The sequence below is a fragment of the Nannobrachium achirus genome (assembly GCF_963921795.1).
Source record: "Nannobrachium achirus genome assembly, chromosome: 14".
Taxonomy (NCBI): Eukaryota; Metazoa; Chordata; class Actinopteri; order Myctophiformes; family Myctophidae; genus Nannobrachium; species Nannobrachium achirus.
In genome coordinates this window covers 31000649-31028448 of record NC_137821.1, presented here as the reverse complement: position 1 = coordinate 31028448, position 27800 = coordinate 31000649, and the positions used below count along the sequence as shown (strand labels likewise).

Sequence of the window (27800 nt, the reverse complement as noted above, 5' to 3'; positions counted from 1 at the left end):
TTCATTTCTTCAAGATCTTATTCCACTGTACATGTCTTTGCTTTTTCCTCATCTCCTCACTCATCATCACCCCATTCCCTTCTGTCTCTCTCTTCACTCACCCTCAGTAACACATTCCTCAATAATAGCTTAATAGGAAATCTACCAACCATGCACCCCCACTGCTAATGCTCTATATACCTTCCCGGCACACTAAAACCAAGTGTTTAATTTAACTCTGAGGTTAAATTAAGGTTTTAATGTGTAGTGAAGATAAGCTATCAGGCCCCATATCTCTGACACTTGCGTTTTCTATATAGCCAGTTTATTATTTTAACCAGTTTAGCCACTTCTTGACACGATGCCGTCACCCTTATACTGACAACAACTCTATAGTTTACCTACACAGCCTTGAAAGTGTATAGATTCGGGTCAATTCTTAAATTTTCAGAGTTAAATTGAGACTCCAGATGCTTTAGCTTTTAGCGTATCGGAAAAGATGACGCAAAGAGAGCTATATGCAGCTAGTGGCTGAAAGTTTTTGTAAACAGCCATCTCAAGTTCAACAAGGATGATGTAATTGTAAAAACTCATTATATTGCTAGTATCACTTAAACCCGGGATCAGTACACACAACCCCACCTGATGTATTTTTAGGTGCCCCTGAAATAATAGGATGACGTGAAATAGTCAAGCCATGTGTACTGCCCCGCCCATAGATTGATTTCACATTCTGTCAGAGGTTCAGCCATGCTACCAAATCCAAGCCATTTACAGTAATGATGATCCATTGGTCAGGATCCACTGTAATATGCAATAGGGATGGGACGATATGAACATTTCATGTCACGATAATTGTGACCAAAGAAATTGCGATTTACGATATTATCGCGATAATCAAAATATCCCCAACATCCATTATCCTGGGGCAGAACATTTGCCAAAGAATAGCAGATGTACAAGCTCACAACGCGTCGCAAAGCTTGTAGATCGGCTATTTTTTGGCACACAGATTTGGTAGAGAGTGGGGGAAAAAAAGACTGTATGAAGTACGTTATTTCCAGGTCCATTTGACCAATTATAGGTATATAGGGTTTATTTATATGCAGCTCGGCAAATAAAAGGTGAATTGAGCCCAGTGCATGACGTCTGAGGATAATTTCACGATAAACTTAAATCTCCACGATACGATTATTGTGAGTGTTATTTTTTATCACGATAAACAATGATCGTCCCATCCCTAATAGGCAGGCTCCTCAGCAAGCCTGCAGAATGGTCTTGTAGCGGATCTTGGTGTTGGTGACGGCCCCGTGCTTCTGCCGCAGGTGGAGGCGCAGCTGGCTCTTGTGGCGAAAGTGTATGTCACACTTATCACACTGAGGAAACAAGAGATGAAATGGTTAGATGGTCTGGCCAACATCACACAGTGTGCTGTTCTATGTCAGTACTTTGTGCCATTGTATTTCGTTGCACACTGGCTGTTTGGCAAGCAAGCATTGTGAATGATAAAGTATGTATTACAGTATATCACTTGAACCCTATAGCGTTATATTCTGGGGCAAATTCATTCTGCGAAAATAGCAGATCTACAAGCTGACAACACGTCACAGCGCAATGTGTTGTTGCGAGTATAGAGCCGTGGGCGTCATGGTCTGCTAAGTGTATAGAGCAGGGGTCTTCAACATGGGGTCCGGGACCCCTAGGGGGTTCCCAGAGTTACTGCAGGGGGTCCTCCAAATCTTTGAGTGATAGAAACTTGACACTTGAACCCTAGCATCCATATTCTGAGAACTTTAGCCAAAAATAGCAGATCTACAAGCTCACAACGCCTCGCAGCGTGAGGCGTTGTGAGCTTGTAGATCTGCTATTTTTGGCAATGAGCTTTGGTGTAGAGGAGAAAAAGTACAGAGTGAAAGGTCAAGTTTATTAAGTATTGACAGTTCAAGTGGTTAAATATCTGAAAACACAAATTGACATGAACCCAAAATACACTGATGATTGTGCTGTCAAACCATGAAACTATATGGAATCTATGAACAGGTTGCCGGGGGCCCTGCTTCATCTCTCTCTCAACTAAGGGGTCCATGGCCTGAAAACTTCGAAGACCCCTGGTATAGAGTTTAAGTGGTTTTAAAGCATAAAAGCATGCACTGTGTGTCTGTGTGTCTGTGAGCTATGTACGGACAGCAACAGACACTCACTAGGGCATTCACGAATGGTGATTTTTAGTATTCGAATTATTCGACCTCAAAGTAGTCGAATATTCGACAGGACTGTCCAAACTGTCAAATATTAAGTAAGCAAGAGGCGAATATTGTGAAAATAGCCGATCTACATGCTCACAATTAATATTTTCACAATTTATCTGCGGAACCGAGTCACATTAAATGTAATACCCACAATTCCAAGTGCTTGTCAGGGTGGGGGTCCCCAGTTCAAATATGTTTATTTTGGGGGTCACAACCTAAAAAGGTTTGAGAACCCCTGGTATAGTGCATTAACAAATTCATCCACCAGGGGCTTTGACAGCTCATTCTTTTGACTTCCTATCTAGCCAAGCTTTATAAAGTATATATATTTTTAAAGAGAAAACAACAAAAAAAGCGAATATACGACTTCGGTGAACAACGTCGAATAGTGACTTTGAATATTTGGTGAATGCCCTAACACTCACCGAGTAGGGCTTCTCCCCTGTGTGAATGCGCAGGTGGCTCTTCAGTGTCTGCAGGTGACGGAAGCGTGTTCCACAGATCTGGCAGGGATACGGCTTCTCCCCCGTATGGATCAGAACGTGGGCTCTGAGGTGGGCCACCTGGACAGAACACAATAGGCTGACGTAAGACCAGCTGGACTCGTGGAACACATCCTAACAATTCAGATATGTACAGTTAGGGCTGTCACAATTATGATATTTTACATGATGATTAATTGTCTCTCAAATAATAGCGATTAACGATTTAATTGTGTTTTTTTTGGGGACTGCCCATAAGTCCTAAGGTTCATTAGTCCGAAAGTTCATTAGTCCGAATTTAGTTAGGGTTACTGAGGTTAAGGTTAGGGTTAGGGTTAGAGTTAGGCATAGTATTCTTAACAAATTCGGACTAATGAACCTTCGGACCAATGCCATGGCACCTTTTGTTGTTAACAATTACATTTCTGTTTGTCTTGTAGGCTTTGAAGTTGCACATGGCAGATATGACACGTAACCTAAATATACAAAGAAATTACTGACATATTTCACAACTTTACACTTAAAAAAGAACATTGATAGTGGAAATAGCCGATCTACAAGCTCACACCGTGTCGTATCGCGACGCGTTGTGAGCTTGTAGATCTGCAATTTCCACTATTTTTTAAATGTTTGAACATACAGTATATAAACATCTTTCAACATGTAAACGATTATGGAGATTATCACAAAATAATTATGTCAAATAATTGCGATTATGTCAAATAATGTAATAATTGTGATAGCCCTATGTACAGTAGCCTCATCTAAACAATGATACCAAGAACATCCTGTATCAAAGTAATCACAAGCATGTGCATGTGATTACACACACATACATACACACACACGCACACGCACGCACATGCACACACACGCGCACACGCACACGCACGCACACACACACACACACACACACACACACACACACACACACACACACACACACACACACACACACACACACACACACACACACACACACACACACTCACACGCCTTTCAACCAGGTCTGGACCTCACCTGAACAAATCGTGCACCGCAGGTGTCACAGCGGTAGGGTTTCTCTCCAGAGTGGATGCGAGAATGAGTCTTCAGGTTGGCAGGCCGATTAAACTGAGCACCACAGACATTACAGCGGTATGGCTTGTCACCTGTCAGGGTGAAAGTTCATTACCAACTATTAGCTCACAGCATCCATAACTCACCTAAAACGGATCTGAGCTTTTGGAACTTCACTGCTGTTGGCAGACATGTGTTTTCTGCAGACCGGTCTTGCCCCAAGCATGGGTGGGTGTTTTGCAGAAAACAAAAAGTGGAAGAGCCAATCAGCGTCTGTCAATCACTAACCACGCCTACCAGGCTTTCTGGGGGAAAGCCTGGTGTTCGTTCACAACAGGCCGCTTGGTTTCCGCCTAATGCACGGAAACCACTAGTAGAAGAAGCGGCGTCGCTTTGATTTGGTTCCCTCCGTTTGTTTCCCCAATCCCTATTAAAATGCTCGAGTAGCCTAGTGTAGTCTTGCCAGTCGCTACGAGTTGGAATAAAAGATGCATATCCCAAACAATTTTTTCAAAAGCAAAACAACTCTGCATTAAGGAGTTTATTAGGTAGGCCCTAAAAGTATGTCCTTGAGCGCACGGGAATTATTTTGGGTTAAAACTGTTTCCGGTGGATAGTTCCGGTGAAATTGTAGTCTTTGAGTACAGGTACTACAACATGACATGTTGTGGTTTCCGCTCCAGACCGGTTACAAGCCCGAAAAGTGAAGTGATCCCAGACTAGTCAATCACAGGGCCCTGAGCGTAGATGCAGATTGGCTCTTCCACTTTTTGGTTTCTGCTAAACACCCTGCCAGCATTGGGGCCATAACGGTCTGTAGAAGACACATGATAATGTGAATTTACGTAACCGGGATGGTTTACCAAGCTAGTGAAACAATACCATCAAATATAAATCTGCCAGCCGTAACCTGCCATATTGTTTTGTAATGTGCATGTTTAGTATAAACCAAAAAAGCAAGAATTACTACTACTACCACTACTACAGTACTACTACTACTACAGTACTACTACTACTACTACAGTACTACTACTACTACAGTACTACTACTACTATTACTACTGATTGAATGGATAAGGGTACTGCCTCACCTGCACAGACAGTCTTGGTTCCAGCAAGATTGCCAGAGTAACAGAACGGAACACAGTAATTCTCACACTTGACTATATGCTGGATGTGTTGGGCTGCTTCAGGTTCAATGGGATGGACTCTTGGAAAAATGGCACAAGGCGAAACTGAGGAAGAGAAAACATTACTGGCAATCAATCAAGATGCACTGCACAATATGGTAAGTGGAATATCTCTATAAGTGAATCCTTTTTGAGGGTATGAACTAAAGGCTAATTAAGACAGTGGTTTGATTTGTGCTCACCTGTTCCGTGCGTGTGCACGGGAGATTCTACTTGGTGGTCCATAGAGCAGGGTGGCCCCAGGGGAGGGGCGCGGCCAGAACCCTCGTAGCAGGAGGCCCGCCCCTGTCTGAAAGAGAATCAGGGACGTGCAGAGAATGTTAGAGAGGCAGGGGCTGAAATTTCTAAAAGGGCCTTTGGTGAAAATATCAAAAATAGCAAGCTGAGCTTGGAGGGCAGCTATTTTCGGTACTCGATACCTCACTGAACCAAGCATAATCAAGTCAATACTGGAGATGTGGCATACAGCATGGATTTCTACACAGAGAGGGCAATTCTTTCAACATAAGATGCTGCATTCAAGTTCAGGAGAGTTTGGACAAGGCATTTCTCTTGAATGCTGCCTTCAGGTATGGCATGGAAAGTGGGCATTTGCATTTCTTTCATCATAGTAAAAACTGCATTCGTGGTCTGACTCTGGAGAGAGCACTTTTTACAGGCGGGTAAAAGGGCAGGGGCTCAAGCCCCCTTTGATGTCTCTGTGTGCACATGCCTGAAGAGAATCACCCTCTTATTAATTATATGACCAATTCAATACATCTGATGTTCTGCTTACATTTTCATTTCCTGTCCATTCATAATTTCTCCCCCGTTTTCACAAACGTACCTATCAATCTGACCAGGCACTTCTCCAGACCACGCCTCTCTTGGTGCTTTGGGGGTCATGTCTGTTCTGTCAGAAGTGGGTGTGTCACTTTGCCGTTCCTCTGGCTCCTCCTCCTTCACCGTGGTAACAGCACAGAGAGGGTTTAGCACGATGTACTTGTATTTTTTCCAGTTGCAGGCCTTGGGGTTTGGAGTTGGTTTGGTGTCACTCTGGATGGACAAAGAAAACCACTTTGGTTACATCTAAGCTTTCTTCTTAAACAGACGGATCAGGATGCTTAATGATAGTCCTCCTGGCCCATTTGGCATCATGTAGTTACAAAATGACTATATACAGTTGGGAGCACAGGTCGTTGTTTTAGCATCACAAATAGTAGAAATTAGTAGTACGTTTCAAGAGTGAGTGAGTTCTAGGATGTGGAGTCATACCATGAGTTGGTTGCTGAGACTGCAGGTGTTGGACTCAGCGGGGGAGTTGGGCTGACAGCTGGAGCGACTGGGGCTGTCTGGCGATGGGGTGGGACTGCCCGAGAGGGGCGACTCGGGCTGTTGTTTCAGCTCCGGTGACCTGGGCTCGCGGGTCGGGAAAGCCCCTGGCTTCAGAGGGGCCCCGCCCTCCCCTGGGACCCTGGCAGAGAAACAAAGGAAGTGGGTAATGAGCCAAACTTGTCAACAGACAAAGGCAGACACAAACAAACGCACCCGCAGAAACCCACTTGGCACTCTGCAGGCACACGCATGCACGCAAATACAGGCACGCACGCACGCATGCACGCACGCACGCACGCACGCACGCACGCGCGCGCGCACGCACGCGCGCACACGCACGCGCGCACGCACGCACGCACACACACACACACACACGCATACACGCACATGCATATCGTCGTTGTCGGGAGGAAACCTTGTATGTCCAAAACCGTTCTTTTTGCATTTATCATTTTAAAAATGATTTAAACTAGTGAAAACAGCCGATCTAAGCACACAACGCCTTGCGGTGCGAGGCGTTGTGTGCTTGTAGATCTGCTGTTTTCACTACCTTTGTGCGAAGGCCTTGTATGATGAAGCAGGGCTTTACTTTGCGAAAAAAAACATACAAATGTGAAACTTGGAGATACGAGGTTTCTGCCCGACAGTGACAATATGTACACATCCACACAGTTCCACACACATATCCATCCCTTTTACTTCAGAAGTCCTGACAGTGTGTTGCACAAGTCTATTTTTTCTCACCTGGCAGATTTTGCCGTTGGCTGCAGAGGGACCGGCAGTACAGGCTGACGAGCTGGATTAGACATGTCCCCAAACTGGGGAGCTACAGAGGCTACAGATACACTGGAGTCCAGCTCCAAATGAGGGCGCGCAGCGCTCACCCTCTCCCTGTAGAACAAAAGAAACAGTTAACGTCCCATGTCAAAATCCATGCACTCAACAACATTTTAATACAGTAAGTAAACTTAACTATCGCTTCCAGGTCAATGTATGCACTGTTCACCCACATAATTGCATCCTCCAGCTTTTGTGTCCCAAATGGGCGACTGTGTCAACTATTCAATGTCCAACTGAGTGGTCCAGGCCAGGGAGAATGTATTTTTGCGTGCTGCTCCTGGAACAGGAGCTAACATCCAACATCTGTCTTTGTCCGGTCAAAAACCGATAGGAAAAACGTGTTCAAAATTGTCCAGGGCCTAAAGTAAACTGAAGCGTGGCCTACATCTGGCATGGCCTACATCTGGCCTAGATATGGCCTATATCTGGGACAAATGGCTCAAAGTTTGTCTCATTGGCCAAGCTTCGCAGGACACTCTGCGATTTGCTAGCAGGACGCTTGATGAAATAAACTAATAAAGAACACCGCTCACTTCACACTAGGTGTGATTTGTGTAGGTGGAGTGAGGAAGACACAGATCAGCATCTTCCCGGTTCCCTCGACACAAAAAATGTCTCTGGGATTTTCGCGTTGGATCGTGGATTCACCTGTGCAGCAGCATGAAGGCCCGGCAGGCGTCGGCCACATGGTCCATCTGCAGGTACGCGGCCGCAGCGAGGACCCCGGGGGCGCTGCGCGGCGTCAGGGGCAGGCGGGACGTGTACATGAAGTCCAACAGCAGGGACACGCTGGACGGGTCCAGGGTGCTGGGCAGGAACACGGTCATGAGCTGCTCCGCCCCGTCCCCACGCCCCTGGAGCAACACGCGGCGCGAGTACAGGGAGTAGAAGAACCCGCTGTGTGACAGGGAGGGAGAAAAAAGAGAGGGAGATGATCATGTGTGTGTAGTTGTGGACATCATCCATACACACATAAGCCAGGAGAGAGGAGAGGAGAGAGGAGGCATGAAGAGTGAGACAAATAGTACCAGAACAGTGGTTACCAGGAAAAAGCACAATGTTTGGGGATAGATAGATGGATTTCAAGAGATGAAAACTATTTTTTTAAGCCTTTAAGACCTGGAAAGCATTTGTGTCACTTTACATTTTAGCCACTGACTTTACCATTATTTTATACTTTGGATATTCAAAAACAGGTATACAAGCTCATATACAGTAGCTATGAGCTTGTAGATCTGCTATTTTTGAAAAAAAGAATTTTTAAAGCAAACATTTTTTACTCAAATCTTTGCTTCTGGGTGGTCCCTGAAACAAAATATTTTGGGATGTGAGGCCAAATACTTAATAAGTTTGAGAACCACTAACATAGAAACAGGTTTTCACAGAGGGTTTTTCAGAAAACTGTTAGGATTTAGAAGGTATTCATAGAATCAGGTCCTCAGGTCCCTATGAGTCAGGGATGAGCAAAGCTGTGACCCTGCGTGCACCAACCTGCATGCAACGAGCACGGCACAGTGTGCCCGCAGGCGAACACTGCCCACCTCCAGGGTGGCATCGGTCAGGATGTTCCGGTGACGCAACTCGTCCAGGTTCTGCAGGACATCGTTGGAGTGCCGCGTGAACTCCTTCACGTATCCCTCCGCTGTGGTCTCGGTCCTCGGCTCACCGCGGCCGTTGACCCTGTATCCTTCCACCACCTCCATCACGTTCATTGTTACAGTAGTTGCTGAATGGCAGATAAGAGATAGGGGTTGGGAGTTGTTGCAGGTACAGACTAGTTAAAACATGTATATCCCCTGAAACCCTTACAGAGCATTAATCAAAATGTATCAAATTAATGTAATACACATGGGTTGGCGGTAATGATTTGGTGTGGTCTTGATTTTCCTGTCTGGAGTGGACCTACCTGTGTCAAACTGACTGAATAAATAGTCTGGTGTGTCCCAGACACATCTGTTAGGTGAGACCAGCTCCCTACTCGTACCTGGGGAGAAAAGAAAGACAGACATCAGCAAATGCCACTTGTATGTTGACTTTCATTAAGCACAAAATCACACTTATTACTACGTAATGCCAAAAAGGAATGTGGCATGGTAATACTTTTGAAAAGTTCCTGAAGTTAAATAAAGACCCAAATAACCCATTATGCTAGTGTAATTCAACCTCCAACTGAAACCTTATTTCTGAAGCTGTACTTAAGCTGTAAATTGCACTCTTAAGAGGAACATTCCTTGGTTAAAACATTTTTTGCGGTGCCTGGTGGCTCAGCAAGTTGCATGGCCATGGAGGACCACATGCTCATAGGAGTTGCATTTTGAATACTACTCCCGCCATGTCTTGCATCTCTGACATCGTTTTCCTGCTTCTCTGCTATCTAATGAAGCAGAAATATATTTAAACAAACAAGAAATTACAATCACAAGAAAGCTGTCTATTAAATGACAGCTAAATGATTCATCTCCAGGTTAAAACCTTTACTTGATTTGAGTTCTAAGGCAAAATCGTTTGATAAAAAAAGGCTAAAGATCATTCATATTTCCATGAGGATAAAAAATAAAGCGAAAAGTGAAAAGCCATAATCCAAGCAAGCAGTGTTATCAACAGCCACAAGAAACATCATGGGGGGTAAAAATGGATTGAGAAACCACTTCCAACTCACCCCGACCAGCAGGGACGAGAATTAACGTTCACCACACTGACGTCAAACCCCTTGGCTCAGTGATCAGTCTGCAATCTAAGATGCCTCTGGTTATGCTTGGTTCACTGGCTCCACCGCCTCCGAGTAAAGAGTGTCAGTGGTTGCCAAAGGGAGGGGACTCTTTATAACGTCGTGCAGGAAGCCTCACACAACCACCGCTCGTTTCCTCTTTCCTCAACGGCCCACGCGCACCCTGGAAGCAACGCAGGAAAAGGCCCAAGCCCAGACCCTCGGCTCCAAGTATTTTTAGTGGGCTATTAGTTTGTCTAACCCAGTGGGTCTGTGCAAAAGTAATGGCAGGAAAATGAAGAGTGTTTTCAGGCCGCCTTGAAAAAATATATATGCTAACCCCTGGGGAGGTAGGTACGTGCCTGGCTATCCAGGGGTGAGATGATCCAAATCAGTGTTTCCCCTATCTACCTATCTGCTGTCCTACGCATCGCCCCTCTCCAGGACATAGGAAACTGTATGAGAGGAAGTGAGAAGGCAACCAACTTGCTGGATAAACAAATTATAAACCAAAATTGGAGACTTGCGATATAGGATTTTAGCGAGTTTAATATCTTGGGTATTGTCATGCAGGCAATCTTACAAGTTTCGCACAAACGAATACATTAAAATAAATGTTTTCCAGTACAATTCAGTGTGAAAACCTCAATAATCTCAATAAAAAAATATATCATTTACACACAGTTGTATTTGAAAGCACATGAAAAACTGTGCTTTTGCTGAGGTGACAGATTCAGGTGAACATGGATTAATGTGCGCTCCATAACAAGTCACCGGAACCTTCTGGCTCGCTGCCCGTTAGGACGGGGGACGTGCTATGGGGACAGACAGGAAGGAAACAAAAAGTGTGGGGGAAAAAATTGATAGGGCTTTATGGGAGACACCTTCTCCTGGTACTGAAAAACAACTCCCCCTCCCCTTCTCCCTCCCTCCCTCCATGACTGCTAGAAATGTAGTGGACAGATGTGCAGGAACTCACACACACACACAGACACACACACACACACACACACACACACACACACACACACACACTTCTCTGTATGCATCCTGCGAGGCTGCACAGAAACATGGATAAAACCACCCGCACAGGACATCCGTCAATAATAAACCAAGCAGGAGATGAGGGAGGTGAAACAGAGGGTTCAGGGGGGTCTCTCATAACTTCAAAAAGAAAAAAGAAAAGCGGAAAGTTACCTCATCATCAGTGTAGCCTTGGGTTCACAGAAAACCCGGGTTCAAGACAGTTAATATAGGGACTGCAAAAGTGCACTGTGAACTGTGTTCCGCTCACATCAAAGTGTTTCACACAGGCACACCTTGGATCAAAGTGGTTCACACAGGCAGGCATTGAGTGAGCAGGAGCATGTTGTTCCTAAATCTCTCAAGGCAGATTCAGAATGGGTTCCCACTGATTGTGTTGTTCCAAGTATGACATGCTTTTTGAGATATGTGGTGCTTGCAGAAACAGTGAGAGTTGCATCAGATAACTCTGTGAATCTCAGTGATAAATGGGCTGTGCGTTGTTTCATTTGATTCATATTTTCAATTATTTCTCTTAGACTCAATTGTGACAAAATACATTTTGTAGACAGTAACACATACTGTATGCATGTGATTGGATGACATGTAATAAAAATCTGACATGACCATATTTGGTTATAAATCCTTTGAAAATGTGAGTCGGAAGCAGAGTGTTTGCAAGGGGTGTTGAGTGCGTGTGTGTCCCTTCTTTATTTGTTTGGATGGAGGCTGCATCAATTGTGTCCTTGTGGAAAAAAAGAAAAGAAAAAAGAAAAACAATATTTAAGAAAACAGTGAGGGAGATGTGGGTCTCGGCAACTTCCAGGCATTGTGAAAGGAACGGATGAGGGGGGGCGGCTGAGGAAAAGTGAGAACATTACTAAACAGGTTCACCAATGAGCGGAAGCCATTGAGTCTGCCCCGTTGGCAAGGCTGGGGCCAAGCTAATAGTGATTTCCTGCATCATAGCCAGTCTGTCAGTGTCCCTCTGCAAGCCACTGTTGTTACTAGTCAACGGCAAAGTCTTACTATGTACCGGTATTACAGTTCTGCTCATGATTAAATGCATATTGTCTTTAGGGGCCATTAAACTAAGATCTGTCACACTATAGGCCAGGGGTTTTCAAAGACGGCAGTCCAGGGGTGCCGCGAGATAATTTGATAATATTTGGAATTTATTTGAACACTTGAAGAAATATTTAGTATCATTTTAAACTTGAAGTACAAAGTTATTTTCAGTCAGTTCTAACCAGAATGGCTATTATCTCAACGTTTTCCTCGCAACATAATCACTAAAATGTCGTCACTGTCGGGCAGAAACCTCTGTCGCACAAAACTAGTGAAAACAGCCGATGCGAGGCGTTGTGTGCTTGTAGATCTGCTGTTTTCACTAGTTTAGTACATTTTGTAGATGATAAATACAAAACGGTTTTGGACATAGGCCTACAAGGTTTCCACCCGACAATGACAATATGCTATAAATATAAGGTGCTGGGAGTGAAAATTATAATGTAGGGGTGCCTCGGATTAAAGAAATATTCATGGGGTGCCCTGAGACAAAAAAGTTTGGGAACCCCTGCTATAGGCCACCACCACCACAGTGTACGGTTGTGCTCGAATCGAGACCAGGGCTCCTGAATAAATACACATCGTTGTGACATCTCCTCCTTAAGCAACTGGAATGTGCCAAACCGAGGGGAATCCCTTCGTTTTGTGGTTTCCTGGACAGAGCGCGGTATTGTTAACCTGACAAGACGTGTGCTCAAACCTTGCTTTGTCTGTATATTCAGCAGCTGGTGCCAAAGTGTTGACAACCACGGGCCCAGGAACAATAACACAGAGCCACATAAACTGTCTCTTCCTGTGATTGCTGAGTGCCCTGGACATATAAGGGCAAACGGAGAAGCCCTGGTTTGTGGAGGAAGTGTGTGTGTGTGTGTGTGTGTGTGTGTGTGTGCGTGCGTGCGTGTGTGCGTGCGTGCGTGGATGCGTGCGTGCGTGCGTGTGTGCGTGCGTGCGTGTGCGTGTGCACTCACGTTGGGGGGTACCAGCTAGTAGTTTTAGTTGTTTGTCCCCTTTGTAGCAGGCCGCAACGGAGCATCAGGGGAAACAAGCAATTAAAATGAAAACATTGAATCCTGGGGGAGGGGGGTGAAAACTTTGTTTAGAGAAAAGTCTTATGGAAACATGAGGATGCCTCTGATATGCTCCCCAGCTCCCAGGAGGGACGAGGGGAACTGGAACATGGAAGGGGAGGGGGAGGTAAGGCGAGAGGGTGAAAACTGTTGACTCTTGAACTCTGGGCCTCAAAATAAGAATGTGTACAAGGAGATAGAGGGAAATGTTACAACCCTCCATGCTCGACCTCCATGCTCACTACTACCTCAGGGGGAGCAAACTATTAGATAACAAGGAAATACATAAAAGGCAACACATTATCAGCACACAGACAGACAGACAGACAGACAGACAGACAGACAGACAGACAGACAGACAGACAGACAGACAGACAGACAGACAGACAGAAGAAAATAATATAATAATATAAATACAGCAATATACCTTTGATTGTCTACATCAAAGTATAATCCAACTGTTAGACAGATATAGGCTGGAAAAGCAGCAACATTGGAAAGCATTATAAATGGGAACTAAATGGAAAGGATACATGGCGGTCAGCAAAGTGCCAAGTGCATTTTAATGAAGGAGCTTGGACCTAAGGGTATGTTATTACATTATGACATACCCAGTTACTACATCATCTGCAGCTAAAAATAGAAATGGCAAACAACTCTGAAGTCGTCAGCTGTGAGTCTGTGACCAAGGAAAATATTTACAGTATAGGCTAGCTACCATTATATGAAACCCATCAGAAATGTAAATGTAAAACAGTCATTTTTAAATAGAGAAACCCTACAAGCTGAAGACTTTTGCCAATCTTGTCAAAATAGGCGTCCGCGGGCTAACAAGTGTCAATTTGGGGGTCCATGACATGAAAAACAGTCAGTCATTTTTAAACTAATAATTTTTGAACAAATCCCCACACTAGATTTTTTATTCCAATATCAGCAAATTACAACAGGGATATGCAATGTTGTTATAAAGTTCATATGGATATAATAGCTTAATAACCATTTACCAACTTATTATATCACTGTCTGTCACAATGTAAAACATAATTTGCTAGTATCCTTCTCTCACACATTACGGTAGAATAGATATAATTTGCAATACAGTACAGATCAACTGAAAATAACATTAGGCTACATTTCATAACAACAGGAAAGCTCCTACCTCAGTAGGTCAAGAGAGAAAAAAACAAAACATCAGTGTGCACTGTCTTCCTTCACTAGCACACAGTAAAGAATCAAACGTCATATCCAAGAAGCAGTCATTTAAAACTCTCTGTCCTGGCTGTGATCTCTCCACATGTAAGACACCCCACAGGGAGTCAGTGGTGTAAACTGTAAAGTAACCAAGTACATTTACTCAAGTAATGTACTTAAAGACAATCTTGAGTTATTTTTAATTTACTGGAGAATTTCCCATTTTCTATACTTTTACTTCTACTCCACTACATCTCAGAGGCAAATGTTGTAGGCCTACTTTTACTCCACGACAATTATTTGAAAACTTCCAGTTACTAGTTACTTTGCAGATATAAACTAGAATGCACTCTGTCGAGGTGCCAACATCATGTTGGCACCTCGACAGAGTGTGCGCAGAGTGTAGGCTACCAACATGCGCCTTGTGCACTCATGGCCATGTATGGTCTACTTGTGTGCCAGCAGAGTGTGAAAGTACTGCGTTCGGTGTATCCACCTCTTTCCGCGGGAATTTACTGGAGAATTTTTTGCACCACACTTCCGGTTAACAGCAGACATACAAGCTCACGTCGCGTCGCAGAAGCAACCGTTGTGAGCTTGTAGATCACACTCGGCTGCGGCGGCGGAAGCTCCGTGCAACTTCTGCGCAATGCATGATGGGATGTTGGAAAGTTGTGGATATGTCTTGTCACGTATCTGTCTGCCCAGTGTTATTTATAACAGGTCGCACTTGTTTATGGTGACGTCACCAAGACTGCTAGTAACTCATTGGCTGTTGATGGTGACATCACCATGAATGCTGGTCCCTGATTGGCTATGGGTGTAAACACAACACAGAAGATGCGACAGGACACAACACGACAGAGGACACAACAGAAACGCAGTACTTGCGCACTCTGCTGCCGCAAGTATTGATTATTATATTATAAAACATATATTAACCACTTTAACCATAAATACATTATTGGAACTCCCCAAGAGGAAATCAATTCAATGTCAATATTGGGAGTAATACCATATTGTGACAACATTATAATTTTTTAACATTTATTTTTCTAAAATAAAATAAAATAAATAAATAGAGAAAAATCTACAAGCTCATGACTTTTAGACAATCTTTTCAAATGGGGGTCCGCGGGCTAACAAGTGTCAAGTTGGGGGTCCTTCCTTGACATGAAAAAGTTTGAGAACCACTGAACCAACAGGTTGACTGACTTGTCTTGATAAATGACAACCATGCCCCCCCCCCTCCCAAACCCGACGAGCAAGAGACAGTCCTCTACGTCACACATCAGGAATGCGATGACGACTGGACTGACTGCTGCTGGCTGCACCACCGAGGCCTGTGATGAACTCCACGACAAAGTAAGGTTGTTTAGTTTACCGAAACTAAAAAAGTAACGAACGTTCAGTAGGAATAAGTGACCCGCAGACGCTTTTTAACGTGTGAGAGGTGGTGTGGGGGACGTGTATTGAATTGGGGGTCCGTAGAGAGACGAGTATTCTGGTGGAGGTATTCTAGTCTAGAATTTCTAGACTAGTAGCAGCAGCAGCGGCGTCAGTTCAGAAAAAGCTAAGGTATGGCAACATGACTGGTGTCTTGCACACCAGTCATGTTGCCATACCTTAGCAACAGGCACGATTACAGTACATTCTATTATTTTCCCCTGTAGCCAAGGTATGGCAGGCTGCCATAGCTTGCCATACCCAATTGACGCCTCTGACTAGTAGCCCCTCGGAGAGAGGCGAGAGACACGAGCTGAACTCGCGTCGCCCTGTCCGTCCGTCCCCGTTTCGCTTTCAAACAAGTAAACAAACATGTCATTAAAGTTAATTGTCGCCAGTTATCCCTCAACGGCGTGTTATTTAGATGTTCGAGGCTGTTAATTTCACACAATTATGACGCAAAACGGGGCCAGTTTTAGACGGGAGGAGCGGGGGGCAGACGTGAAGTGAAAGCCTGGCTTGGTTGGCCGCCGCTACTACGGGTTTGCTTTTTACACATTTTTTGAATGAAGCAGCAGAAACGCAAAGATTATATCCACTCACCCTCCATCATTCTGCAGTACACTACACACACACTCTCTCTGACTGAACTGAGCAGCATGTTGTGGCTTTGTGTGTCTAGATGATCACACTGAAGGGAACAAGAAGAGACGCGGTGGTGGAACTATAAGGTAGGAAATGCTGTAGTACTACTACTAGCATAATATTGATTGGTTTTCTCTGTCCTAGCTCTGCTTTGGGCTGCATTTCACGCCATATTGTTTCCATCGCGGAAGTTTACATTTTGCTACATTGTAACGACGGCGGTGTCTGTCTTTACAATCCAGCTGCAATGTATGCAACGACTTTGACAATTAATTGACAGTCTATGCAACGAAGTTGTTGACGCTACTACGCTAGAGAGCTCAGCTATGGCTAATCGATGTGCAACTATAATGAGCTCCATAGCGAGAACATGCACACATACACACCACGCACAACAACCTCGGCAAATGGCTTTAAATCACAGAATGATAAAGCCGCGTTGTGATTAATTTCATGGCCCAGCAATCCTCCGATTTGAGTGAGTGCTCAGCCGGATTACGAGAGGGTTTAAATCAGGTCGGTTCTGCTAGTGGGGCAGGCATGTCACTGGCTGAGTCAGTGCACTGTATGATATTGTAATCGGACACTGAATAAAGAAAGGCAATTCAAATCAAATCCCATGTCAATACAGCACAGGAGCCTGGTGATTAAACAGTTCACCAGAAAGACTTAAGAGATGAAACATCAATTATGATGTGGTGAAATACTGTATCCCTGTGTAGGCTACCCTTGTTGTCTCTTGCCTAGTTATAATCCTCTTACAAGCGGAAACATCATTCCAGAATCCAGAGTATCAAACTGGCATAATATATAACCACCACCAACATGAATGTGTTCTGTCAGTTTGATGTCTTTGACAATGCTGACATTTTCTGTGATTGGGCATGTGCTTGCATAGATTTAAATATAAGACAAATGGCAATCTTGCATCACTCACAGGCTGTCCAAAAACCAGCACCAACAACAAAATGATTGGAAAATATAGTACCAACACTGCAACACACACCACACTCGTGTCCCAGAATCATGGCCAACACTTTACCTGGGAGAAGTGGGTCAAAGAAATACTTTGAGATTTGTTGTTTGTTTTATTTATAGTTAGAAATTAAGGATTTGTATTTAGGCTAATTGCATATTGCATACTATACTATATATATAAAAATGCTAAATCTGATGCCTTATTGTGTCAGAATATTGACGTCCGGTTGGGCAGGATGATGGACAAAATCGACATTAAATCAATATCTGGAGTAATACCATATCGTGACAATAATGAAATACTTGAAGATTTGTTTTTTGTTTTATGTATAGTTCTTAATGTCTGGCTGCGTAATGTCAGATTTTTTTTATGACTATGTAGTGTGCAGAAAATAGTCCATCTACTACAAGCTCACTACGTCACAGGTGCAATGCGTAGTAAGCTTTCAGATCATACATTTTAATTTTTTTATAATCAAAAAAGTATTGAGTTTTCACATAAATGTGTGACAGAAAAGTATTAAAATATTGTACAAACTGCAATAAAACAAATTAAAGACATACCAAACGGAAACAAGAACAAAAAAAAAGACAAAAACAAAAATACGGGCAAACAGCACAATACAATTTTCATACAGTTATCCATACTTATCCATACACAGTCAATTATTCAGAGTGGTAACATCTCCACACAAGGGGCACACTAAAAGGTAAATTGAAGGAGTACAGCTGGGGCTTTCCATTATAAATCAGTGTAGCTAGATCCTTGGCCAAATATTTAGAAAATTGTCTGTCTTCTCTTTTAATTTGGCACTGAGTCTTTCCATTGGTAGTACTCTGTATATTTATCCATACATTTTTCTATGTGCGACACCACTGTAGATTGGAGCATAACTTAGGCATTAAGTGTATCATCAGGAGTCTTCTGGACGCTTTTGTGTTTTTATATGTGTGCAGCCTCCCCCCTTTTTCCCTTGACAAGAAGACAGCATTTCATTGGCAGGGATCGTTCAAAAGCTGGTTACACCTTTGTCAACTCAGCTGTTGTTATTTATCCTCAAGAGGATGTGTAATATATTGTTGTGAACCAGGTGTTTATGTACAGACATATCATGACATGACACTTCCTGACTGTCTAGTTTCTGTGTTGACTTGAGTCAAACTCATCTGTACTGCCATGTGTAAACAGACAGAGACAATAACTATTGTGGTGGATACAGTCAATGGTAGCTATGGAGTTGCACCTGTACTTGTCTGTGTTTTTGTTTGTTTGTTTGCGTGTGTGCGCACTGCGCACATTCAAGGGTCTTGGTGTTAAATACACATGTGTTTGACCCGGAACATAGTGTGGATCTGGTGGAATTCCCCAGCCCTTTGGGAGTGACTGTTCCCTTCCTGCTCCTCAACTAGAAACCCATTGTTAAGTGCATGTGTCCGCGATGCAGCATCCCTCGGTTTCCACTGGTTACCTATGACACAAATACACACAGAAGCCACAGCTATGGGTCATGTGAATCTGAGTGGGAGCTGAAACGGAATTCTGCTGCGCATTTCACTGGGCGGGAAGCAATTTCAGCAATTTCAGCAAAGTCAGTACTAGAGAATCTAACTTGGTGGGATACTGCAGTGCAGACCGTGTAGGTTCTGGTTTGTGCTCAGATGGGAAAATTCACTGTAAGCAAAGTCACTTAATCCTAATTTACTTCGTTGTAATTCGAATGGCAAAAAGGAAATTCTGCAAGCTCACAAGACATCACAATGCAATGTGTTGTGAGATTGTACATTTTGCATTTTAGGAGATTTAAGAAAAATGTCAGTCCAAAAATAGAGATGCCAGGGCGAAAGTTACAAAATTATATTTTTCATTATTATATGCCTGCTTATGCAACAAAACGAAAACCAAATTGATAGTCTGTCAAAATGACGTGAGAGAGTGAACAAAGTTCAACAAACTGACCCTGTCACAATTACCATGATGAAACCTAACACAAACGTCTTCCTTTGTCCCACTGTGGCCTTAACAGTAGCCTGTCATGTCTGGCCCTACCTGGCTGCCGCCAAGGACTCAAGATAACCCAGAGCGTGTGGTCCCCCAGATGTCTCACTCAGGAGGTCCAGCCATATACCGAACCCCCAACAAGAAGGGCACGTCAGACCCCCGACCTAAATATGGCCACTATGACCAGAATGGAGGGGGAGGAGGTGGGAATAGATACATGGCTACTGGGCCCACAGGTAAGATCACATCATTCAGTCGACACATGTTGCAAGAAACAGTGGAGTCCACTAAAGCACTGGTTCCCAAACGTTTTAGCTTGAGACCCAAAAGAGAGATTAGACTTTTGCCCGGGACGCAAACTAGTGAAAATAGCAGATCTACAAGCGGACGCCACGGTGTCGCTTCGCACCGCGTTGCGAGCTTGTAGATCATCTATTTTCACTAGGCTTAATTATTATAATGTTTTATTTATGGAATTTCTTATAGTTGTTGTTTACAATGTATAACATTATTAAAAAATATATTTTAAAAATATTAAAAAAAAAATTAGTAAAAGAAAATGTGATTTTTACTTGAGTTGTTGTGACACATAGAGATTAGTCTGTGACCCACAAATCGGTCCTGACCCAGTGTTTGGGAAACGGTGTAATAAAGGTCTAAATAAATAAAGGTGGTTTAGGCCAAGATAATAAACACTCACAGATTTGATGCCTATCCTCCAAATGAAAGGTGGACCCATGCAGCATCCCTCTAGCGATCACTATTACCCACCTCCTCATGGACCCAAAGAGGACCGCAACTGGAGCCCTCACATGGACAGTTATGAGCTAATGGTAAGTGGCTATTGTGTAATTTAGTATATAAAATACAGCGTTCTGTGTTTTACCATTAAAGCTGTGTGTAGGCTACCAGCTGTGGTCATTTGAAATCTACAGAAACGTCATCTACCTAAACGTCTTGAAATCTGTGTGTTACTTTAGCCCTGTAAGTGATACAGTACCATGCAACAGGTGTGATTTTTACAAACACGACACACATGCTTATCTCCTTGTATGGGCCGTTCTGCCCGTGACATCAGCTGTGGTGATGTTGGTTTCTACGTACTTTCTATGACGATAGTCTCGTGTGACATTAGTCTCTTACTACGGACATAGGGATATACACACAAAGCCAGACATAGAAGCGGTTAGCACCGCTCAAAGATTGACACGTAAGACCCCGGGTTACATTTTACTGTGTAGAACAATTGGGAAATGATTCATACTGTATGTGTACACACAATGATGTTTAAGAACTGTAATGAAATATGCGCTGCTCGCTGCTGAAGAACTAACGTGTTTGAAATTGTGCTTGTAGCACCGGGGCCATGAAAAGCCTGCAGGCCATCATTCCAACATTGATGCAGATATAGACTCTCTCACATCTATGCTGGCAGACCTGGACAGTCACCCTCACAACTCCAGCACACAGGTATGGCATTGCAATCACAAACCATAACCTTTCATTTGAATTCTGTAAAGTATTGTCCACTTTTGTCTTAAGCAGTAGTTGTTTTTCTTTATTACATTGATTATGTTTAAAATGTTTCACAAAATACACATCCCCCAACCGCCATCCCATTACTTTTCTCACAGAACAATGTTCCTTGTGTCTAAGCAGTAGTGGTTTATTTCTTTATTACATTCTGTTACGTTTAAACTGTCTCACAAAATAAACATCCCCCAACCGCCATCCCACCCAGAAATAAATTCAAAAACATACATGGAGGAGTTTAGGGTGTTCTACATCGTACAGGGGTCTTCATCGTACATTTTATTAAAAACATTGAAACGGTGACACTGAAACGTCATTCTTCTCACGCTTTCTTGCTCTCCACAGCTGTATGACAACGTGCCTTACGACAAACCCCTTTCTTGCTCTGCTCCACAGCTGTATGACAATGTGCCTTACAACAAACACCTCTCAGGGGACCGTTACACGTCCGCAACCCAGAGCGGACCTTCGCCCCAGGGGCGCCCGTCCATGGGTTACCCGCCTCATCCCCAAAGCCAGTACCACCCATCACCACCGTACTCCAATGAGCACCAGGTGCCCCAGTACCCCAGCTCCCACCAGCAGGACTACTACTCCTCCTCCTCCTCTTCGCCCAAGCCCTACCCCCAGCCCGTCCCCGCCTCTTACACCACCGCCTCTACGCCCACTGGCCCCAGGTTCAGTGTGCAGGTCAAGACGGCCCAGCCTGTCACCTACTCCCAGACTGGGAGACAGGCCGAACAGGCCTACACTCCGCCGCCTCCCCGCCAGCACACGTCGCGCCCCCCACCCCAGACTCCGGGAGGTCCCCAGGGCTGGTACTCTCAGCATCCCGCTGCCCAGACCCAGGAGATGCACTCGGAGGCTGTGTACAAGGGGAGTGCCACGGGTAATGGAGGAAGACCCAGCCAGGTTTCTGTGTCCAAGAGGGGACTGGAGAGCAGCCAACCAGGGGCCTATCAACCTAGCAAGGTAGGTTCTGAGTGGTCCTCTTCCTTGCCTAGTCATCTCTTTTTGATCCATGTGTACATACGATTGGTATTTCAAAGTGTGGAGTCTTGAAACAAACATTGTGCACAGTGACAGAATTCAAAGAGTCATCAAGAGATGTGTGTCGCAGTATTTCCTTATTTCCTCCATCAGGGGTCAGCAACATCAAGGCCTGAGGAAGAGCTGGATCGACTAACCAAGAAGCTGGTGTATGACATGAATCACCCCCCTGTTGAGGAATATTTTGGTACTGTCTTTATTTGATATATTTATTTTCTATATTGCCACACCCAAAAAAAATCTGTGTTTAAAACATATTTTTCATCACTAACTTGCCGATGTCACATCCTGCCCTTAGCTACTCGTATTTGTTCTGTGCACTTAAGTCGGCCATTTCGTTTCAGGTCGGTGTGCGCGTTGCGGTGACAACGTGCTCGGTGATGGCAGCGGTTGTATCGCTATGGAACAGGTGTTCCACGTGGAGTGTTTCACTTGTATCACCTGCCATGCTCGCCTCAGAGGCCAACCCTTCTACGCCCTGGACAAGAAGAGCTACTGCGAGAGCTGTTACATTGTGAGTGGAGGAACTGCAGTAGTTGGCTAAATCAGGGGTCTTCATCGTTTTCAGGCCAAGTACCCCTTAATTGAGAAAGAGATGAAGCAGGGACCCCCACAACTTGTTCATATATAGTTTCATTGTTTGACAGCACACTTAGTCTGCTCTTTTTTCCCCTCTACGCCAAACGTCTTTGCCGAAAATAGCCGATCTACTGAGCTTGTAGATCTGCTATTTTTGGCTAAAGTATAATTCAGTAAATGGACGCGAGGGTTCAAGTGGTTAATATAAAAAAGACACAGATTTGGAGGACCCGCTAGGGGTCCCGGACTCCCTGTTGAAGACCCTTGGGCTAAAGGATAATTGATAGGTACTTCGTCATATGATGCAGTCCTTTTCAAGTTTTCCCTTTTTTAAATTTTTGTAACAATTTTGATATTTCAAGACTTCTTGGTCACCTGTAATATTTTGTGGCACTGCAACCCAATTTCTAACACTATTATCCATGCTCCAATATTTTTCAGAGCACCCTAGAGCGCTGCTCCAAGTGCTCTAAACCAATCTTGGACCGTATCCTGCGGGCCATGGGCAAGGCGTATCACCCCCGCTGCTTCACCTGTGTGGTTTGTAACTGCTGCCTGGATGGGGTGCCCTTCACAGTGGATGCCACTTCCCAGATCCACTGCATAGACGACTTCCACAGGTCCATACACGACTCCCTATACTGAAAGACTGTTAATTTTACCCTGTTCAGACAAAGTGAACATAGACCCCGCCAGCATTCCACAATTCCGAATTGCGTAAATCACCGCAGATTTCTTGGTTGTCCGTGGATTTCTCACCCCTCCGCAGAATATAGTCGCGGGTGCATTTTCGCAGAGCTGCCAGCTAATATATTTATTACTACTATATTACAAGGATTTGTCTTCTTCACATGGCTCTGGGGGGACTCTGGGGGGTTTGACTGACGGACTGGTCCCTCATAGTCCTACTGAATCGGTGTGTCATGACAATGACAATCCTAATGCAGAAGAGAATATATTACAGATATTACACCCATACTAGGTATCCTCTATAACAGTGGTTCTCAACCTGTGGTATACTGTATGTACTATGTACCACTGGTGGTACATAGTATAAAAACTATTATTTGAATATTCTATTATTTTCACCCTCCCTAATTACAATTAATTGTATCTATTTCATAAGGGATTTTTTACTTGATTATAAAATATATATATAAAAATAATTTTAGCTTGATAACCGGTCATTTTAGGTTGTTTTTGAATGTCTGCAGAATCAAGGATTGTTCTCCACAGAATCAGGATTGTTCTCAGCGGAATCCTTGGGGGACTAGATAATCATTTCATCTCTGTTCTTTGTGCTATTATTAATTACATCCATATTGCTCCTTGTGCTTCATGACAGGAAGTTTGCCCCTCGCTGCTCGGTGTGTGGTCAGGCTATCATGCCAGAGCCTGGTCAGGAGGAGACGGTCAGGATAGTCGCACTGGACCGGAGTTTTCACGTCGACTGCTACGTCTGTGAGGTAGCCCTTAGTACTACTTTTGTACAGCTGGTAACTACATTGCAGGCAGTGTACAGTGATTAATGTATAGATGGAAATAATAAAACTAGCAGTATTTCTTCTGAGACTGCGGTTGAATCGAACTGACGGACACGTTCATCTCCTACAGGAATGCGGCCTCTTGCTGTCCTCTGAAGGTGAGGGCCGTGGCTGCTACCCACTAGATGGCCATATCCTGTGCAAGAGCTGCAGTGCTCGCCGCATCCAGGACCTGTCGGCCAAAATCTCTACGGACTGCTAGCACTCCTATTGGCTGCTCGAGCCCATCAGCGTCCATATGTCAGCCAGTCATGGAGTCCAGGGTCAAGTCCTTTTCCAAATGGAATCATTAATTTGAGAAGGGTTACTTTATTATGGGTTATATATATATTTTGTTTTGATGTCACACGTTGTGATCTCATGCTGTCTCTGCCTGTTAAAACCGTGTACTCAAGAATCAACATAAATGATAGGGTTCCCTCTGGTGGCACCAGTGCTAAGAGAGGAACATTTATTCCCTGACATGATATAATTCCTGTCAGTACTCTACAACACTGGTTCTCAACCTGTGGGTCGGGACTCCCAGGGGGGTCCCCAAATTATTTTTTTAAAGTGACAATTTAAATACCTTTTAATTATTAAACATTAAACATTGGCCAAATTGTCAAATATTAGAGGCAGATCTGTAGATCGGCTATTTTCACAATAAAACTGTTATACAAAATGTGCTTGTCAGGTTGGGGGGTCCCAAGTTAAAATATTTGGGGGTCGCGGTCTGAAAAGGTTGAGAACCAGTGTGCTACAACACTGGTTCTCAACCAGGGGTCCGTTGGAAGTAATGGGTCTGTAACTCTCTGAAAAAAAGGTTGAGAATCATTGCACTGAAATACATTTCTTAATGTTTAAAGGGGTATTTTTAAAATCTACTCTGGCTTGTGTGTGCATCCCGGGACAGTTTTTCGGTTGCTTGATTCAATATTTAGTCGTTTAATATTCATTTGATCAGATATGCTCCCCTCCAATCTAAACCCATGCAGCTTCAAACTCCATAAAAACAAATGTTCTGTGTATTGACCTTGTCCTAATTATTCTTTTCTTATTTCCAATTTTCACATACAATTAAACAATAAATTGAATAATAGATTTAACAATTCCACAACTCCAAACTCCTGTTAAGCAAATACATTTAAAAACTATGAGGGGTGTACACTAAAGCCCAAGTAGACATTAAAATGTCCTCAGAAGTGCTAAGCGATAGAATCCCTTTAAGTCCTATATTAGTGCTGCACAGTGGCCCTGATCTGCAGGCAGCTAGGGCTACACTAATCATTAGATTCCCTAAACTCTGGGGTTGGTTAACTGTGTCCTTATTGCCTCTTGTACTCTCCCTATCAGAGACACTGACCCGTGTAGTGTATGTTGAGCATATTCATTAAGAGGGAAAGAAGAGGAGATTCGATTGAAGGGAATGTGATGCTATCCAGGACAATGTCTTCCATGCTTGGAGGTAATCGGTGAAAAGTCTCAGTGTATACTTGTATATTTTGAAATCGCCACACTAACGTACTTAACTGCCTCAAAACAAATGCATTTGAGAAGCACATAATGCAGCACTACAGTACCTATAGCTCTCTATAACATGAAGTTTTGCTTGGAGGGTTTATCTGTTGTGTTGGAAAGCATGTCGTTTTAATGCAGTGAACTTTTGCAGTGAGTAGCCTAATGGGATCAGAAAAGTAGACCGAACGAGTGTGTAGAATATTAACGATTATCTCTGGGTTCTTGCAGAAGGCGAGAACAATGTAGAACACAACATTAAGTTTACCCCATATCAACATTAAAGTATCACAATATGACATACCATAGTTATTAAAACAAACCGTAGGGACTTTCTTAATACGAGCCAAATCAACACTTGATTGTTGAATGTCCATAAAACAAGGCAACTCAATGCGCTTATATCAGCTTTTGTATTTACTTCTTTTTTTGTTTGGTTGATACTTGACTGTTACATTTGAAGATGAAAGGTGCAATGAAGTCAAACGCCACTATTTAATGGAAAAACAGGGTGTTCATCTGACAAGATGCTTGTAGGTCATGAAAACATCCTGCTATGTACATGCCTGTAGCTTGAACTTCATGTATGGAGTTCTGCTTTATGCTTGTCCCTGCACTCCTGTCAGCCCATTCGGTCATATTTTTGAGCCTATATGTTACAGTACAGTATTTATGATAACATTTGATTTTGTTTTTAATAGTTCTGTCTTTCCGTCCCAGTTTTCTTCAGTTTTCTGTGTGATGTCAAGGGCTAGTAACTAAAGCCTTATTCCACAAATCTTGTGATGATAATCCTTTGAAACCCCTTTTAGTCTTTGTGAATCCTGTGTTCTTGTTACAAAACTTGATCATGCTAAAATGGGTAATCGGCACAATGCTTTTGACAGTAGCATTTTACACAATTTTTAATTTATTTCATCTCATTGTTTTGATTTTTTTGTATTATCGAGTTGTTCAATCGTGTCATGTTTTGAAATTCTAAACCATGCCAATTTTGTGTCATAGAAATCATACTCCAGAAGTCGTCTACTTTATATTTTTGTGCCGTTTTACGATATCCTTCCGTCTTGTGGCTCAGTCTTAGCCTTGAAGGCTAACAACCTATGTAAAGTTTTGGAATGCTGTGAAGTGTAATCTGTGAACGCAGACTGGTATAAGCCCATGGTACTGCAGCAGACTAATGTTCATAGAATAACCCAAGAAGGCTTTTGTACTGACAAAATGGTACAAATGGTTGTAAAAACTGATTTTGTGAGCAGTAGGACCCGAGTACAGTAGTTGGAGTGTGTGGGGATGTGTGTTGATCCATGTGTGCATTGTTTCTCCTAATACAGATTGTAGTATGTAATTGATGCATACATATTAAAATATAATTTTCCAGCGAGTTAATTGATGCCATTGTCGTGTTTTGTTTATGAAAGAAGCGGAAAAAAGGGTGTAGTCTGAGATAATTATCTTTTACACTGATTAAAGGTAGGGTAAGTGATATCTTTTGTTTAAGCAAGTGTTAAATAGCTCTATTGTGATGGTGCTCATTTCTATAGTGTGTTAGTTCACTCCAGAATTTTGATGTCGGGATACCAATGTTATCCAACCAGGAGAGAAATCAGGGTATAGATTAAACAAGTGAAATTGGAAGTGATGACGAAATGATAAATGATCAGACAAAATTGGAACTGGAACACTATAAAATTGAAGCTGATAAATGGGTACTTGCTCCTGGTTGGCTGAAATTAATGGCAACCTACCTGAAAATGTATTTTCTGTTTATTAAAGACTTGGAAAGATGGAGACCCCTGTCACTGAACAAAAAACTATAGCAATTAAATTACTATCAGAATATAGTACTTTGACCTTTTAACTTTTCTGTCTTCTTTTCCTCCTTTTTTCCTATTTTATTTTTTTACCAAAAAATAACACTTACCTCAAGAGCTACTTTGATATGCCTTTATACTACCCCTGGGTCTTTCTTGTCCGAATCACCAATTAATATTGCTTTTTCATTAAAAAAATATTTATGTTGTATATACATTTTTTGCTTTATTTTATATTGTAGACACCCTCCTATCAGTTACTTTATTTCCAAAGACAGAAAGACCCAGGGGTAGTATAATAACAGAGAGAAAGTAGGCCTACACCAAGGGCAGAGAGAAGGGAGACATCAAGACATGATGGTTCTAGCTGTAGGCTGTTTCAACTCACGTCACAACTCACAAGGAGCATAATGGTCAGTGCACTGACTGAGCCACCAGGAACCCCCTATATCTATTTCCTACAGTAAAAGGATGTCAAACATACACATGAATACAGTATTCTGAACTAAAGCAGTAACACAGTAACAGTATAGGAACACGTGTCAT

At 43.2% G+C, this 27800-nt stretch overlaps 2 protein-coding genes across 5 annotated transcripts; one reads left to right on the top strand and one right to left on the bottom strand.

Moving 5' to 3' along the window:
• Positions 1–5: 5 nt before the first annotated feature.
• Positions 6–9871, bottom strand: bcl6b (BCL6B transcription repressor). Its single transcript, XM_080741527.1, has 12 exons — positions 9773–9871; positions 9020–9097; positions 8605–8839; positions 7762–8010; positions 7018–7164; positions 6214–6412; positions 5786–5994; positions 5142–5248; positions 4861–5004; positions 3731–3861; positions 2654–2791; positions 6–1355 (listed from the first exon to the last, which is right to left on the bottom strand). The coding sequence occupies exons 3-12, from the start codon at positions 8823–8825 to the stop codon at positions 1236–1238; spliced, it is 1665 nt and encodes a 554-aa protein (XP_080597653.1). The 5' UTR covers positions 8826–8839; positions 9020–9097; positions 9773–9871; the 3' UTR covers positions 6–1235.
• A 5608-nt stretch (positions 9872–15479) lies between these two features.
• On the top strand, positions 15480–26824 carry trip6 (thyroid hormone receptor interactor 6). 4 transcript variants are annotated; one of them, XM_080742031.1, is made up of 11 exons: positions 15480–15534; positions 16298–16346; positions 19263–19473; positions 19967–20070; positions 20594–20707; positions 21167–21742; positions 21914–22007; positions 22165–22334; positions 22841–23019; positions 23745–23865; positions 24014–26824. In XM_080742031.1, the coding sequence occupies exons 3-11, from the start codon at positions 19272–19274 to the stop codon at positions 24143–24145; spliced, it is 1692 nt and encodes a 563-aa protein (XP_080598157.1). In that variant the 5' UTR covers positions 15480–15534; positions 16298–16346; positions 19263–19271; the 3' UTR covers positions 24146–26824. The 4 variants fall into 4 exon arrangements, with proteins under 4 accessions (XP_080598157.1, XP_080598154.1, XP_080598156.1 ...); XM_080742028.1 differs by having other exon boundaries at positions 21116–21742; XM_080742030.1 differs by lacking the exon at positions 15480–15534 and having other exon boundaries at positions 15915–16346; positions 19266–19473; positions 21116–21742.
• Positions 26825–27800: the final 976 nt, after the last annotated feature.

What these genes read in the sequence shown, in the direction of transcription:
- bcl6b (XM_080741527.1), bottom strand. Translation starts at nt 8,825, where the DNA reads ATGAACGTGATGGAGGTGGTGGAAGGATACAGGGTCAACGGCCGCGGT. An exon ending in CCAACGGCAAAATCTGCCAG is followed by an intron (nt 6,413 to 7,017) that starts GTGAGAAAAAAT and finishes TTTCTCTGCCAG; the next exon opens with GGTCCCAGGGGAGGGCGGGG. An exon ending in CGTGCACACGCACGGAACAG is followed by an intron (nt 5,005 to 5,141) that starts GTGAGCACAAAT and finishes TCTCTTCCTCAG; the next exon opens with TTTCGCCTTGTGCCATTTTT.
- trip6 (XM_080742028.1), top strand. Translation starts at nt 19,272, where the DNA reads ATGTCTGGCCCTACCTGGCTGCCGCCAAGGACTCAAGATAACCCAGAG. An exon ending in TGGACAGTTATGAGCTAATG is followed by an intron (nt 20,071 to 20,593) that starts GTAAGTGGCTAT and finishes TTGTGCTTGTAG; the next exon opens with CACCGGGGCCATGAAAAGCC. An exon ending in CTCACAACTCCAGCACACAG is followed by an intron (nt 20,708 to 21,115) that starts GTATGGCATTGC and finishes TGCTCTCCACAG; the next exon opens with CTGTATGACAACGTGCCTTA.